Source organism: Diaphorina citri, unplaced genomic scaffold (genome assembly GCF_000475195.1).
Source record: "Diaphorina citri unplaced genomic scaffold, Diaci psyllid genome assembly version 1.1 scaffold1509, whole genome shotgun sequence".
In the NCBI taxonomy this organism is placed as follows: domain Eukaryota; kingdom Metazoa; phylum Arthropoda; class Insecta; order Hemiptera; family Psyllidae; genus Diaphorina; species Diaphorina citri.
In genome coordinates, this window is record NW_007378935.1 from 33,780 (window position 1) to 51,435 (window position 17,656).

The 17,656-nt window shown below is 37.2% G+C and overlaps 1 protein-coding gene across 1 annotated transcript in view; it reads left to right on the forward strand.

The window, feature by feature from the left end:
* The window catches only part of LOC103516211 (transmembrane and TPR repeat-containing protein CG31690-like), a gene marked incomplete at its 3' end in the record, with an annotated part of 47,729 nt that overhangs the window by 10,289 nt on the left and 19,784 nt on the right, over positions 1-17,656 (forward strand). The window contains exons 2-4 of the mRNA XM_026828674.1: positions 1,939-2,041; positions 10,683-11,093; positions 11,456-11,579. Of these exons, the coding sequence (XP_026684475.1) occupies positions 1,947-2,041; positions 10,683-11,093; positions 11,456-11,579 (630 nt within the window). The remainder of the gene's footprint in view (positions 1-1,938; positions 2,042-10,682; positions 11,094-11,455; positions 11,580-17,656) is intronic.

Sequence of the window (17,656 nt, forward strand, 5' to 3'; positions counted from 1 at the left end):
GCGGCCCCAAAGAAACCCCCAAGGCTTGTTTGGGAGGCGGACAAAAAAAAAAAAAAAAAATAATAAAAATAAAAAAGAGTACCTAGGTAGTTGAAACATTTGAAACATAATAAGAAAAGTTGTTATTGCTCAAACGGGACTAAAGAATCTTAACAAAAATCTTAACAATAAATGGAGTCTTAGTAAAAGAAATTAACGCTGTACATGAAAATGTACCTTTTGTGATTTTGGCCCACTTGTCTACTACTATAGTCACATTCTCAAATTATGCTGAAGAAAAAAAACCTTGAAAGGGATGGACCTATGCCCTTCTGTCCAGCAGGCGAGCGTCTTGACCACTACACTTATACACCAACAGATATAGGGACTCCCCCCTATCCTAATCAAGTAGAATATCAGCAGTTCACTGTAGTAGGGGACAAGATGAGATGGCAGTACACTATTGTAGAGATAAGATGAGATGAAGATATCATGTCTGTCCCTAATGAATGAACAGTTGAACTACACACCGGAAGCAAAGGGAATTCAGATGACTTGTAAACACAACAAGATTAACCCTGGGTCAGCTGAGTGTTACGCTGTCTACTGAGGAAGAACAAACGTTGGTTCTGGACATCACAATGCGAAGCAGCATTCCTTCAACTCAAGTCCATCATGTGCAGTGACAAAGTACTTGTTCCGTTCGACCCTCACTTACCTCTTACTTTGACTACAGATGCATCACCCTATGGAATAGCCAGTGTGCTTAGTCATGTTGTCAACAACACCGAACATCCTATAGCTTATGCCTCACGATCCCTTACGTCTTCTGAACAGAATTATAGCCAGCTTGATCGAGAAGCGCTTGCTATTGTATTTGGCGTAACACACTTCTATAACTATCTGTTTGGTAAACATTTTACGCTCGTCACTGACAACCAACCTTTGACACGAATATTTCATCCGAATAAATCTCTTCCACAGATGACTTCAGCTCGACTCCTCCGCTACGCATCTTTCTTATCAGGATTCAACTACTCCGTTCAGTTCAAGAAGGGGAAAGCTAATCAGAATGTAGATTGTCTGTCACGCGCCCCGATTTCGACTCACACGTCTTCACCTGAACAATCAATTGGAGAGGAAGTTAATCAGACATTGTACCTGACGGTCATGACGCACTCCTTGGACGTCAATGGATACGCGGACTAAACATTGAACTTAACCGCATAGACAGGAAAACTGATGTGAGTAAATCCATTCATAATTCTACCTATCGAATCGACTCTATGGAAGACATTTATCACAAATTTTCGAACGTATTCGAGGAAAAAATCGGTTGTGTGCCGGACTGTCAAGTTAGGATGATGATGATGATGATGATGATGTTGATGATGATGATGATGATGATGATGATGATGTTGATGATGATGATGATGATGATGATGATGATGTTGATGATGATGATGATGATGATGATGATGATGTTGATGATGATGATGATGATGATGATGATGATGTTGATGATGATGATGATGATGATGATGATGATGTTGATGATGATGATGATGATGATGATGATGATGTTGATGATGATGATGATGATGATGATGATGATGTTGATGATGATGATGATGATGATGATGATGATGTTGATGATGATGATGATGATGATGATGATGATGATAATAATAATAATAATAACACATAATAAACGAAAATGGCTCATTAAAATGTGTGCTTTCGAAGGATCCATTGAGACTCCCTATAATACATTATTTGTTTAACAAAAATTGGCAAATGGTTCAAAAAGACTTTTTCTGAGTAATTTCCACACTTCACTCAACCACTAACATACTGTCAACCCTTTGCTGCACCGGGTTAATCGCGCTAAACGATTTTAATTGATGTTCGCTGTCTCTGCATCGCTCAATAATCTTGTATGTATTGTGACTGTTTCAGTTGCCATCATGACTGCATGGTCTGTAGCCGCAGGAATCAGTGTTCTCGTTGCGTTCTGTGTCTACTACAACTGTTTGCCGGCTGGATTCGTGTATGATGACAGGTAAGCCATCAGACCTATTAGCACTTTCAAGCTGTGTCCACACATAATCGACACCATCGATAGATGTCGACTGAAACCGTCCTCTGCCTTGACAATATAAATAGATCAGTTGCGCTTACTTGGGTGATGTTTCAAAGTCATAGAGCAGGAAAGATGAGGACCAACGGAATTTTTCTTTTTCTTTTACGACTTCTGATTAAAACTAATCCGCCTAAAGTTACGGTTCACCCTTGGGAGTGCCCTCAGGAAAATTGGGAAAGAGTTCACGTAGATTACGCGGGACCATTTCAAAACGCATATTTTCTAGTTTGCGTCGATGCCAAATCAAAATGGATCGAAGTGCGAATGATAAAGAACGCACCTACCAGTTCAAGTACGATAGAACTACTTGAAAATATTTTCTCCAGTCACGGTTATCCTGTTGTTCTTGTGAGTGATAATCATTCTATTTTCCAGAGTGAACAATTTCATACCTACTGCACTGATCGAGGTATCTTCCAAAAATTCATCGCTCCAGGACATCCGGCTACAAACGGATTGGCTGAAAGAAACGTTCAAACGTTGAAAAACCGACTCAAGACAATGGAGTAAATAGTTATATGAAATTTAATTTATCATGAAATAAATAGTTAGATGAAATTTAATTTATCATGAAGTAAATAGTTATATGAAATTTAATTTATCATGAAATATGTAAGTAGTATAAGTACCAAGTTAGATACCTACTAGCATTCCATGTTAGCAATTGCAATAGCCTAGTAATCATCACACTGGTCTACCGAATAGAAGGTCCCGGGTTCGATTTATTTTCGGCCTTGAATTTCGGGGTGCAAGGCATCATTCAAAATTAGGCATCAACAGTGTGCCGAATTGTGATGTGTGACGATTCACAGAAGTAAATTAAACTTAAATGTGATGAAAATCACTCCTCCATTTTCCCAAACCACTCCATTGGTCTCAAAAGAACAATTGAATCCCTTAACAGTATTGGTTGAAAGTTTAGAAGATAAAAAAAAATAGGTAAGTGAAGAAGAAAAAATAATCACATGAAAACGAATATTTTTCATGGAGATTCAAAAATGAATCCAGGGCTATCCGGTAATGAAAATCTAGAAATCAAGAATCAATGTAATTCTGAAATCACTCGAAAGATTCAGATGTCAACTAAATCATTGAAAGATTTAGATTTGAAGTAAATCGAAATGACTCGAATGATTCAGATTTTGATCTTCAGAGGAAGTCATTAAATTAAACTGTAGCTGAGAGTTGAACATTAGAATTAGATATCTTCTCTCTTGGAGAAAGCCCTGTTCCGAGAACGAACATTATCCGTTCAGGATAATATCCTCCCCTGTGGCATCAATCGAACCTGCAACCTTGCGCTTACAAGGCAGACGCGCTACCAATCAAGCGAACTAGGCTGGCGTACCTATGCTTTTATTTAAACTGCTTGAATATGACTGAAGTAAAGAGTCCTTTCAAACGAGCGCCTATTATCAGGCTAGTTATGTAGCTGTAATGATTTTGTTCGGACTTATCCTCCAGTTTTATCAATTGTAGTTCCACCCTAAAAGTTTCAAATGTACAATTCCTACATTAGAATATCTGAGTTGATCATTAGGAGAATCATTTTTTACTCTGAAGGATTAGGTCGTGACCTGACTACTGATCTGAAAAATAAACAAAACAGTTTGGTTGATGTCAATATCATCCTGAACGAACTCTGAAAAGAGGAATTGATTCAGGAACATTAATACCTACCGCGAGGAGCTGTGAAATATTTTGTAGTCATTTCCACGATCTCGGTAACATTTTACATGCTTACATTTTTTCTGTACGTAATATAATATTTTGATATCTCTTTTTGTACATGGGTCATTTATGATCATATAATATATCTTGCAACTAACTTTCGCGTCACTTTACTGGGCAGGTTTTAATGCAGTGGTAACGCGGTTCATGGAACTCCTGTTGATTTTTTTTTTTTTTATCAAGAATAAAGCAACCAATATATCGCAGGAAAACACAATTACCTAAGTCTGACATTAACGCAAACCTTAAGAAAAAATGTCACAGCAGTATGGAGCACCTACCTACACATTTCCTTTAACTCTTTTTCTGGCAAACGTTCCAAATGAATTCACAAAGTTCAAAATATTTTCATTAACAAAACCGCCAAAGTTTGTGATATTGTTCATATTGTTTTTCCTGCCATCTTTCTTCTTCTTCTTCTTCTTCTTCTTCTTCTTCTTCTTCTTCTTCTTCTTCTTCTTCTCCTCCTCCTCCTCCTTCTTCTTCTTTTTCATCTTTTCTATCGTAAAATTCAAAAGATTTCTTTTCACTCTTTCTTCTTTCATAAATTTCAGACCAGTGTTATAAACGAACTTTTTCTCTCGTTCTCCCTCCCCTAAGGACAACAGGTGCAACGTAAAACTTTGAATCGTTGAGAATTTTTTTCAATTAAAATACTGCACAACTCAAGTTAGAATATAGCGTTAATACTAGGGTGTACTTTTAACTTCCCTTGTCTTCATAGTGTACAAAGTACGAAGTAAGAATAACAAAGTATTGGTTTTATTGAGAACGGTCTGCCTGGGGGAACCTTAATCAGGGAGGATACCAGCCTGAAATTTCCCTTGCTAAAGAAATAGCAAGGGTTGAGCGTGAAGGGCATATACTCGTAAAAAATTGTAGCCAAAACCAAATGTCGATGACGGCGGCCCAAAGCAATCACCAAAGCTTGATTGTGAGGCTGACGAAAAAAAAAAAAAAAAAAAAAAAAAAAAAAAAAGAGGTGGACTTTATCGTAAACAGAAAAGGATCGTTCTCAGAACGGCTGGCTTTCCTTTGATCCTACTCCTTCTCTCTTCGTTTTCGGGACGATAAGATCTCCGTTGTTGAAGTTCCCTCTGTCAAACCTCTGTTTTTTTAAATCTGTTTCAGTAAATTTCAAACCGGATGTGAAACGTACTATAACGGGTGATAATCTGTAGGAATGAACTTTCTACAAGAGCTCTTTATTATAAAAAAAATCCTGTCCCAACAACAACTGAACAAAACTGTCTTTTATAATGAAAAAGAGAGAAAAAAAAAGTTTTCAAAAACATTATTATTTTTTTCAAAACTTTTTTAATACAAAAAATGTTCTGTACAAATGAATGATAATACGAAACGGACTGGTAGTTTTGCAAAACACCAAATTACAAATAACAATATTACAGATATAAAAAATAGATGTAGGTCGTTTAAAAGATTAAAAGCATACCTTCTTAATACCCACCTTAAAAATGGTTATGCAGATTGTAGAAGATTTCGTCTTTTCGTTTAATTTAATTTAAAATAGGTAATATAAATCCACAGAACCGCTCTCAGAGAATCTAAATTGATTACCTACTACTAAAAAAAAAAAAAACAAATCTTGGCGTTATCCCTCAAAACGAGGTTTTGGAAGGTATAATCTCTTCACTCTTCCCTTCAGGCTGAAAAATGTAACCACAATAATTAAATTCTTTCTTAACAATATTTTTTTTTGCTAAATCTAGTGTAAAAAAAGTTTCATGGAAAAAAAAAGTGGAGGAAAAAAATAATTAACCACAGAACTGGGAAGCACACACATTATATTTGAGGACATTATTTTTTGCTTCCTCTAAAGGAGGTGAAAAGATCTTGAAAATTCCATTTAGTTTTAAATGGTTTAGCAAATGTAAACAATATATAAATAGGTAGGTAGGTAAATTAATTAATAAATAAAATTAATTTTGCAATAGTGGAAAAACTCACTCTGGACTTTTTAGGGTTGGAAAAATTTTAGATGAAATTATAAGTAGTGTTTGATCGTCTCTTAGAGTGACAAGTGTTTCACCCTCCATTCGCCTACTATACAACCAGAAAAAATCACAGAATATTTAACCAAGTACCCAGTATACCAGTTTAGGTGTTTTTGAGTACCAGTATGAAAGTAGGTATGTACCTACTTATATAGATGTTTTCGAGTGGCTATACATTAATTTTGAGTACGCCTGAATGTAAAAAAAAGGCATTTGAAAAACAGTATGCATTTTATGTTCTGTACACCTGGAATGGAAATTTATGAGCTGCACAAAGTACATAGATAGATAAATAGATACATTACACACCATGTTCATTATTTTAAAATTAAACAGGGTGTTGAAATTTCAGTTGAAACAAAAGTGGCTGGTAAAAACTGGCTCTGGCGGGCATAGCGCTAAGAATTGCTTTTGTTCGAATCCCAGCAGCTATCGCTATAAAAAAAGGTACTTTTTTAAGTTTGATAGAGAGAACTGTAACTGCTAAGGTATTATCGCTCCGAAATCAAAGAGAGAAGGATATCTTCTCTCTAGGAGAAAGCCCTGTTCCGAGAACGAACATTATTCGTTCAGGGTAATGTCCGCCCCGGGCGTTAATAGAACCCGCAACCTAGCGCTACAAGGCAGACGCGCTACCAACCAAGCGAACTAGGCTGGCGTACCTATGCTTTTATTTAAACTGCTTGAATATGACTAAAGAGTAAAGAGTCCTTTCAAACTAGCGCCTATTATCAGGCTAGTTATGTAGCTGTAATGATTTTGTTCGGACTTATCCTTCAGTTTTATCAATTGTAGTTCCACCCTGAAAGTTTCAAATGTATAATTCCTGTGAACAACACTAGTTACACTCCTGTATATGTATATCTGCTGGAAATAAATTCCCGTTAATTTACTCCCCAGCACCTCATCAGCTGGTTTTGCTGAAATGCGCCGCACTATATCACCTTGCCCTGACGCAAAAATAAATTTCCCGCACCGCAAATTGCAACTGAACAATGATTGCAACTTGAACTAGCTAGGGTTTGTGTTCGTACGTAGGTACTTGGCGTATGGATTATTAGATTGGTACCGTCAAAAAACCTCTCTGGAATGGGTTTACCGAGTATGTTAGGGATGGTTTATAATGAAGGTAGGCAGTAGGTACACCTAATGTTGATTTTTCCTTTGAAAAAATGTAGATTTAATTTTACTTACTTACTTACTTACTTACTTACATCCATGGCCACGCATACCCTAGTAGGTATTTGGCCTCGCCAACTTTTTGCCTCCATAGAGCCCGGTTGAAAGAGTCCTGCACTTCTGGCACTTCTGCCTTCTGCACCGATAAAGTGTGTTAAAAGTTTCAAGTCGACGTTTGCATTTGATTTTATCCTTAGAATCAGTTCCAAGAAGAATCATGTTGATATCTCCATTTATCTTGATAGGTAATTTGTAAAATTCTCCAAATACCATCTTTGTAATGAAAATGAAAAGCTTTAAAGTTCAAAGCTGTTTTTCTCCGAAACTCGATTTCGTCTTAAAAGCTCTTATCACTTTGCATGTCAAGCCGTTCAATAGATCAGTTGCGCTTACTTGGGTGATGTTTCAAAGCCATAGAGCAGGAAAAATGAGGACCAACGGAATTTTTCTTTTTCTTCTACGACTTCTAGATCCCGAGATAAATCGATTTAAAAAATACCGGTAAATCGTGAACTTTGACGTCACGGCATACGCTCCCGTAGGCGATGAAGTCACATCAAATGTCCCGAGCAAAGATCCCTCGCAGGCAACGCATTAATGTGTTTGTGCGCATACATTTCTGCGCAGTTCTTTCTGCTCCTCTGCTAACGCGCTTGCATAGTGGCGCTACCTAGCGGACAAAAATAGCAACTGCGTTAAGTCTGACGTCACAAATCTTTGAACTCTTTCATTATAAAAATTGAATTTTCGACCTTTTACAGTTATTTTTTCGGAGTTTTGACCTCAGATTTGGATTTTTCCCAACTTTTTACATAGGAATCGACCATTTATTTATAATTTTTACCCATTTGCAACTCCTCCATTGGGAATCCAACACTACAAATACAGCTATGTATAATTCCCAGTAAAATTCATTAGGGCCTTTGCTATTCATAACCTCTTCATTTTACCTAGAGTAGTCAACAATTCAACATTAGATTCAGCCTGGGGACACATAACATTAAATTTTATGCCTATCCATACATTATAAACCTCAAGTAGGTAGCTACAGTTATTATTATGTTTGCCATAAATACAAAACATCTACACATAATATTCCTATCCGTCCTTCCTTCCTCCTCCCCCTACTCCCTCTTCTTCTTCTCCTCCTCCTAACTCTCTTCACCCTTTTTTCTACTCCTCCTATTCCACCTCCTCATTTCTCTACTAATCTTCTTCCTCTTTCTCCTCCTTCTCCTCCTCCTCCTCCTCCTCCCCCCTCCTCCTCCTTCTTCTTCTTCTTCTCCTCCCCCTCCTCTTCCTCCTCCTCCTAACTCTCTTCACCCTTTTTTCTACTCCTCCTATTCCACCTCCTCATTTCTCTACTAATCTTCTTCCCCTTCCTCCTCCTTCTCATCTTCTTCCTCTTTCTCCTCCTTTTATTTATACTCCTCCTCCTCCTTCTTCTCCTCTTTCTTCCTCTCTTCTCCATTTATCCTCCTTTTCCGTTTCCCCTCCCCCTTCTCCCCCCCTCCCCTGTTATATCTGTCTGCATGTGATTACTTGATTGCTACTCGAGAACATTATGCAACTTTATACAGGAACAAAACACCAGGCCCGATGTAGTTATGGGATTAGAAATGCCTCTGCTAAGGCTAACCAGATGAGAATGAACTAAAAGCTTTTATACTCATTTGCCAGCCTAGAGGTTTGACAGAGGAAACTGTAACTGCTATGGTCTTACCATCCCAGAATCGAAGAGAGAAGCAAGACAGGATAGGAGAAAGCCAGCCGTTCCGAGAACGAACATTATCCCATCAGGATAAAATCCGGGAATCGAACCCGCGGCCTAGCGCTTACAAGGCAGACGCACTACCAACTAAGCTAACTAGGCTGGCAAACTGAATTCTTTTATACACTTATCTAGTTATTAGCCAGTGATGATGACATCCATAAAGCACTAGGTAGTTCCCCATGGATTGCTCTGTTAGGAGGCGGCTTGTCTGCCTACGAATAGAGGGTAAAATCTCCGTCACTAAAAAACCTAAAAAAGATATACGTTGAAATTTAAACCACAAAAAAGCCTGAGCCCAAAAAAAAGTGTTAAAGCGGACTTTCGAGCCTCCTGAAAATTTCGTTCCAAGGGACACGTAACATTCTAGTTGAGGCCCTGCTCTCTGTCCATAGTTGTAAAATGCATCAGGCCGTGTTTTGTATGTGTACAAGCCTGACCAGCGTAATTATGCATGTGTTTTAGATTTAGGGGCTTACAGCAGGGCTTTTGTTTATTAAAATTAGCATTAACTTCATTATTTAATCCGGGACGTCCCGGGGTTGAATTGAATGCGAGTATTAGTTTATCATTTTGCATGATCAGCCGAAGTGAGGTCGAAATTTTGACGATTTTTCATTCTGTTTTTTTTTTTTTTTTTCGTCATAACTCGCAAATGGTTTGTTTGATTTTGACGAAATTTGGTAAACATGTTTGAAATTCATGAAGGAAATTTTCACATCGAAAATTTTGGGCCCCATTGACCATTTTTTGTTTATCCCTAATTCTCGTCTGGTTTTGTCCAATTTTAATGAAATTTGATAGAAATGTTCAACGCACAAAGGTAATTTACTCATTAGGCTCTGGGCTTGATGGAACCTCCTGGGGCCCCGTAGGGCCTTTTTTACTTTCTATTACCCTTACGTATAGGGAACCTATACAAGGTAATGAGAAAGTATTGTTTCTTCATAAGTTCTATCGTTCTCTGAGTCACTAGAGGCTACACAAACTCCATGCTTTGAGTTACCTATGTAGTAGATTGTAGAGAGTCTTTACGTCTTTTTTGTATCTTTTTGTTTTTTTTTTTTTTTACTTTCAATTTATATTTTTAAGAAGAAAGACAGGACACAATGTAGCGCGAGAGGGAAAAATATTTTGATTAAAAATGATAAAGAAAATGTTTAATAATAATATATTGTTAGTTTTACGATGACAAACATAGGAAAAGAAGAAAGAGGAAGCAGAATTTTTTCAATTTATTTTCATCCGTAAAATAAAGGAGGGGAGTAAAAATAAAGGAGCCGTATTTTGCATTATATTATATTCACGTAATGGTCCTAATAAAGAGAAGGTATTTTCCTCTATATAAGTTTCCTCCTCCTCCTCCTCCTCCTCCTCCTTCTTCTTCTTCTTCTTCTTCTTCTTCTTCTTCTTCTTCTTCTTCTTCTTCTTCATCTTTTTATGGACAGTATAAAAAAGCAAAAGGAAACTTTCCTCTGCAATGTTACAGAAACATAATAGAAAAAATGTTATGTTTCAATTTGCAGACAGGAAATAGGTTAGTTATACGTAGATATATACATACGAGTAGGTACCTATCAAAAGGAAATAGACTTGTTGAAAAGGTATCTATAGGTATATCTATTGTGGAAATTATACTTAAATGAAAGTCTTCAATTAATCTAATAGGCTTCTTAATCAACTTGAAAAAAAAAAAATCAAGATATTTAGGTAGATACCATCACAAAGAAGCAGAACCTTTTCACAACTTTTTTGGATCTCACATCATTACTACCGGAATGCCCACCGGAGCGCGAACGAAGTAATAATATGTAACAGTGTTTCATTGTAACACTATGATCATCACCTTTCTGTCTGTTCACAGCCGCGCCATCTTGTCCAATCAGGACATCTTACCATCGACCCCGCTGGAGGCTCTCTTCCACAATGACTTCTGGGGCACTCCCATCAAGTCCCCTAGCTCCCACGGTTCCTATCGGCCTCTAAGTGTCCTCACATTCCGTCTCAACTATGCTTGGAGCGGATTCCGGCCGTTCGCCTATCACTTGACCAATATCGGCCTGCATTGCTTGTGTACGGCTCTGGTCCACTTGCTCGCGTTGAGTGTGTTACCGACTCACAGGGCGGCTTGGGTTGCCAGTGCCCTGTTTGGGGTGCATCCTGTACACACGGAAGCTGTGGCGGGGTTGGTGGGCAGAGCCGACATTCTGTCCTGTATATTCTACCTGGTGGCTATTCTCATGTTTGTGCATCTGCCGCCTAGAAGTATACTCAGGTAATTATTGAATTTATTTCAGTTGTTTTCCTTATGGGAGATTTTCTAAATTGTGAGCAAAAAGTGGTAATTAAAAAGAGATGATTCTAGATTTAATGTATTTTAACAAAATTATTATTAATTTGGTGAACATAGTTAATAACTTATGGGACATTTGCGAATTAGATTTTAGTACCCAATTTTAGGCTCAAAGAGATCTACGGAGTCACCCTCAAGCCCTAAGGCAGTCCTTTTTCTGGTTGACTAGTCATATTTTTATTAGTTAGCTTGGATGGTAATAGCACACCTTATCTGTAAGCGCTAGTTCGCATGTTCGATTCCGGCCGGGGTAAACTCATTTACCGCGATATTTCTGTCCTCAGGTATCTCAGTGTTACCGTGTTGGGAGCATGTGCAATGTTGAGCAAAGAAATAGGAGTGAGTGCTGTGCTAATCTGTTTGGTGTGGGACATTGTGAGCCTGACAAGAGGAAGTAATGTACCCAAGGTAAGTCGTCAAAGTTTACAGCAAAATATTCTCGTTCGTCAAAGTTTACAGCGAAATCTTCTGGTTATTACGATGGCTTATGCAGGGAACATAAATATTAACGTCCTCAAGCTAATCCTAACATCACTGAAAAACTTTTCCCCGTACTAAAAGTAGCCGTCAGTTAACTAGGCCTCCCTAACGGATTACAGTGTTGCTGTTGCAAGGATTACACAGTACAGTGTTGTCTAACTACTCTTGACGGAGAATGGGCCTATCGGTGGTATTCCAATTGCTCCGCTCATTGGTTGAACGCCAAATTGCGGAGAGTGATTTACAGGTATTAGAAAGAGATAGGATTCCTTTAGGTGAGATTGAGGAAAAGAGCATTTAAAAATGACTTTTGCCAATTTTATAGGTGTAATACTTAATTTAACATTAATTATATTTTGTGTTTATATACGAGTATGTACGTCTCATCGGTGCAACTACAGTTCGGCCTGTTGTTTCTGTTCCATACGAAGTAATGTATTATGTAAATCACTCTGTGCTAAGCTGTTGGTTGCCAGAGCGCTAAGACTTATGATTAATGGAACTCCAAACTTTGAAAAACTTTCCTGGTGAACCAGAAAAAAAGTCCAAAGTTTGTTTGACTTTTCTTAATTATTTTATAATAATTAATTGAAAGACTTTCATCATTTCTCACATAACTTTCAACTCGGAGCGAGGGTTCGTAGTTTGTTTCGCTTTCTTCAGCAAACAACAACGCAATTATTATAAATCCAAACAAATTCTTTGAACAAAATGAAAATTACTGCTCCTCCTTTCCCTTCTTGCTCGCCCTCCTCTAACGCAGGTTCTCCCTCCTTATACTTTTTTCCACCAATTTCCTCATTTTTTTTTTAAGACTGGGTGGTGGTGGTGGTGGTGGTGACGGCGATGGTGGGTAAAAAAAGTAAAAATAAAATAAATGAGTATCTACGTAATTGAAAATAAATTGGGTTTGATTCGACGATTTACCATCATGGTTTTATTACAAATTACATCAATTTTAGAAAATTTCGTTACATCAATATCTTCATTTGACATCTTTTTGTCATCCAAGACACATTTATTGCATATTGTGTGGAAAATGTCTCGGTATTGCCGATCGCCCCGATGGTGGTGGTGGTGGTGGTGGTGGTGGTGGTGAGGGTGGTGGTGGTGGTGGTGGTGGTGGTGGTGGTGATGGTGGTATTGGTGATGGTGATGGCGATGGTGGGTAAAATAAGTAAAAATAAAATAAATGAGTATCTACGTAATTGAAAATAAATTGGGTTTGATTCGACGATTTACCATGGTTTCATTACAAATTACATCAATTTTAGAAAATTTCGTTACATCAATATGTATCTTCATTTGACATCTTTTTGTCATCCAAGACACATTTATTGCATATTGTGTGGAAAACTTTGCGTCAGTCTTCTCTGAAAAGTTAAAGATCTTTACAAACCGAGACTGACCGAGATCTGACTCAAATGGAGCTACTTCAACTGTCCAAACTGCTTTTTGTTGAGAGAGCATCATTTCTGCTCACCTGTGCAGATAACTTCATCACATACCTGTAACCTGAACCAACAAACAATCGACCCTACAAGAGCAAAAAATTAAAACCAACTTTTCATTCCACAAATTTAATCATGAAAAAAGCGAACACTCTTCTCTGCTCGCTAATTATGTTAAACATAAGCAAACATTGTTATCCTGTGTTATAAGGGCGAGAGAACTATGTATGTACATAAATTACGAGCATATATGTATGTATGTATGTACATATGTATGTTTATAAATATACATGATGTATTCTATGTATGATCAAAAGAGTTCCCGACTTTTCCATCAAAGCCAGCATGCGGGAAATTACAAATTCATGCAACATCATTGTAAACATCTAATTATTCAGTTTTTTGTACAGGGTGACCAAAAGGTACTGTAACAAACTAAAAGGGTTGATTTATTGGGCTAAAACAATACTTTTTTTATGAACAAGGGTCCGCAAATGAGGTCAATTTAATCTAAGTTGCGGCCTTTAAAAATTATACAGCCTCAAAAATTACTTAAATCATAATAATATCATCGCCTACTTCAAAATTTACACTTAAGCTTGATTCACACTATAGTGCCAGTCAAGGTCCAGTCACGGTCCAGTAACGGTCCGATCAAATGATTGTTGAAGGCAAGTAAATGCGAGTGTACACACTAGACTAGACGTTCTAGTCAAGGTACGGTAACGGTCAGCTCACAGTCAAAATTTGGAACATTCTCGCGACGAATCTTTTTGATCGGACCGAAACTGGACCGTGACCGGAGCGAGACTGGCACTGTAGTGTGAATAGGCAGTTATTCTTTTTATAGTCTTTCTCAGATAATTTTCAAGTACAACTGTGAAGCTCTGATGTAGCACAAATCGAGAGCGTCATTGAGGACCAATTTGAATGTTTGCGGGAAATGCGGGACACCTTGTGGTTTTCCCCATTGTATTAATTTAGAGGAGATGATTTTTCTTTTGTTCAAGCTCATGTTTAATGTGCTTGATGAAATACACATGATGAATTGTATTGTATCTCGTTTTGTATACATATTATGAGTATAAGTACTCATAATATGATCGCTTTGTTTTTTACATCATTGTTGAATATGAGATTGAAACAAAGCTTAAAATGTCTGGCTGGGGGGAAGTTAAACAGGGAGTAGACCAGCTTAGTCTGGCTCGGGGACTTTAAACAGGGAGGATACCAGCCTGAATTTTCCTTTGCTAAAGATCAAATAGCATAGGTTGAGTGCGAAGGGCATCCGCTAGTAAATTGTTTGTGGCCAAAACCAAATGTCAGCTCAAAACAATCACCCTAGGGCTGATTGAGAGGCTGGCGAAAAACACCGAATACGTAAAAAGGCGAAGAAAAAGAAGAAGAGGTACAAACGTTTAAAAAAAAAATAACATTGCCCATCCACCGTTAGGCGGATTTTACATCTAGACTGCAACTTGTATAGTATACGGCAGTTTTCATGTTGATGGCTACATAGTCTTATGGGCCTGTTCACACTTAAACTTTAAGTTTAAGTGTGAACAGGCCCATAAGACTATGTAGCCTTCACACTTAAACTTTAAGTTTAAGTGTGAACAGGCCCATAAGACTATGTAGCCCTCAACATGAAAACTGCCGTATACTACAAGTTGCAGTCTAGATGTGAAATCCACCTTAGAGTACTTATTCTGACAAGACACTAGTCTGTCAAATGTCAATGAAGATACGTCAATGGGATCCATTCAAGCAGAATTTATTTAATTTAGCAGAGACAAATCCTGAACAATATGATTTCCCCGACAAAGCTTCAGAGACAAAGGACACAAGCTGGTTACAAAACCATTTGAAACACCATACAGTCGGTGGTAGATAAAGATTTAGATTCACAATAATACAAAATACATTGCAGAAACAAATGTGCCAAGTCAATTGTAATAAATTTCCTTTTATCTTTACTTTTTATCATCTCATTTTAAACCATAAAAGAAAAATAAAAAAAAGAGGAAAACTTTTTTTATTGCAGTTCTGTTCTGACCATGTTTTTTCTCCTATTTTAAATACATTGTATTTTGAATAAAAGAGCAATAATGCTGGTGCTCCAAGATTAAAACAATTCCTTGTTGGAAACCGCAGTCGATATAGTACTTGCTGTAAATTCAGCATTCACCGCTTTGTTGTTGTTGTTGTTGTTGTTGTTGTTGTTGTTGTTGTTGTTGTTGTTGTTGTTGTTGTTGTTGTTGTTGTTGCCATTGACTATCGGGCTGATTGAGAGGCTGACGAAAAATGCCGACCCCGTCTGAATACGGGAAAAGGCGAAGAAAAAGAAGAAGAGGTACAAACGTTAAAAAAATAACAGTGTCCATCCACCGTTAGAGTACTTATTCTGACAAGACACTAGTCTGTCAAATGTCAATGAAGATACGTCAATGGATATTCATGCAGAATTCATTTAATTTAGCAGACCCAAATCCTGAACAATATGATTTCCCCGACAAAGCTTCAGAGACAAAGGACACAAGCTGGTTACAAAACCATTTGAAACACCATACAGTAGTACTTATTCTGACAAGACACTAGTCTGTCAAATGTCAATGAAGATACGTCAATGGGATCCATTCAAGCAGAATTTATTTAATTTAGCAGAGACAAATCCTGAACAATATGATTTCCCCGACAAAGCTTCAGAGACAAAGGACACAAGCTGGTTACAAAACCATTTGAAACACCATACAGTCGGTGGTAGATAAAGATTTAGATTCACAATAATACAAAATACATTGCAGAAACAAATGTGCCAAGTCAATTGTAATAAATTTCCTTTTATCTTTACTTTTTTATCATCTCATTTTAAACCATTGGAGAAAAATAAAAAAAGAGGAAAACTTTTTTTATTGCAGTTCTGTTCTGACCATGTTTTTTCTCCTATTTTAAATACATTGTATTTTGAATAAAAGAATCATCTCATTTTAAACCATAAAAGAAAAATAAAAAAAAGAGGAAAACTTTTTTTATTGCAGTTCTGTTCTGACCATGTTTTTTCTCCTATTTTAAATACATTGTATTTTGAATAAAAGAGCAATAATGCTGGTGCTCCAAGATTAAAACAATTCCTTGTTGGAAACCGCAGTCGATTTAGTACTTGCTGTAAATTCAGCATTCACCGCTTTGTTGTTCTTGTTGTTGTTGTTGTTGTTGTTGTTGTTGTTGTTGTTGTTGTTGTTGTTGTTGTTGTTGTTGTTGTTGTTGTTCTTGCTGCTGTCGGAATTGTACTTTATTTATATGCGCATAATATAGGTTGGTACTTACCTTATGTCTTGTCTGCTTATTCTTTTATTTATTTTAATTTTAATCTGTAATACCGCTACATGCCTTTCCATTCTCGGTAGATATTTATTGTATTGTGTTTTTTTCCACTTATTCAGGCAACCATCAACACTGTACTTTCTTTAATTAGGTAGGGAGGAAGGTGTTATATTTTTTAAATGTCTTATAGTCCCTCCGTCTACTCCTGGCAGTTGATTGAAACGGCAGTCATTCTTGCATTCAGTCATTCCAGCCAACTGAAGTCGATCTATGTCAATATTGTCAATTAGTCAATCGACATCCCTTTGCCTTCTCCACATCCTTCTTCCAAAAGTTTCACCTTCATTTTGTAGAGCGCTCTACATTTCGCTTCTGATTTGTCTGCTTTTTCATTCCGAAAAGTTTCGCAACGCAAAGTCAAACACAGGGCGACTTCACAAATCATTACGGAGCAAACAAAAAGGAGAAGAAAACGAAATAGAAGAAGAAGGAGAAGAAGAAGAAGAAGGAGGAGAAGAAGAAGAAGGAGAGAGAGAGAGAGACGAGGGAAAAATGACAAAAAACTTAAACGGGAACAAAATGTATGAGTAAAAGGTAGAAAGCAAATATTTGACTTTCCAAGCCAATTAAAAGCGAATGAAAGTAAAGTTTTAGTAGAAAAAAAAAACGAAGAGATTGTGAAAAAGAACGTGAGGTACAAAGAGGAATGAAAGTTTGTCACCCCATTACCTCTCTTTGGGATTAATTGTCGAGAAAAATGGGGGAATTTTTCCGCCAAGCTTATTTGCTTTCAAAGTCTCAAACAATGCGAAATTCTGTGGGAGGAAAATCTTAAACATTGCGAAATGTTGTGGGGGAAAATATGAAATGGGATTTTTTTTCCAGGTCTTTTTCACAAAAGTTTCAAAAACCAAAAACGTATCTAAAGATAAGTAGGTAGGTATCATTCAAATCAATTCTTTTACTTTACCATCTTATCTTAACTTTCACGACTCATCGCTTAAATTCCTGTCTTTCAGATTTTAATTAACTAATGCTGTGTTCTTCTTGCTGAGCAAACTCCATCACTTCACGAGAGTAGGTAATAATTTCTCCCAATTCAGCAAAGTTTACATTGTGCCGTTTTCTCTTCCTGTGTGTTTTGGTTCGTTTGTTTGATTAGGCCTCGCCAGTTTCATCAAGTATACCGACATTGCCGACTAAGACGTTTAAAACGAGGGGTGTTCTCTC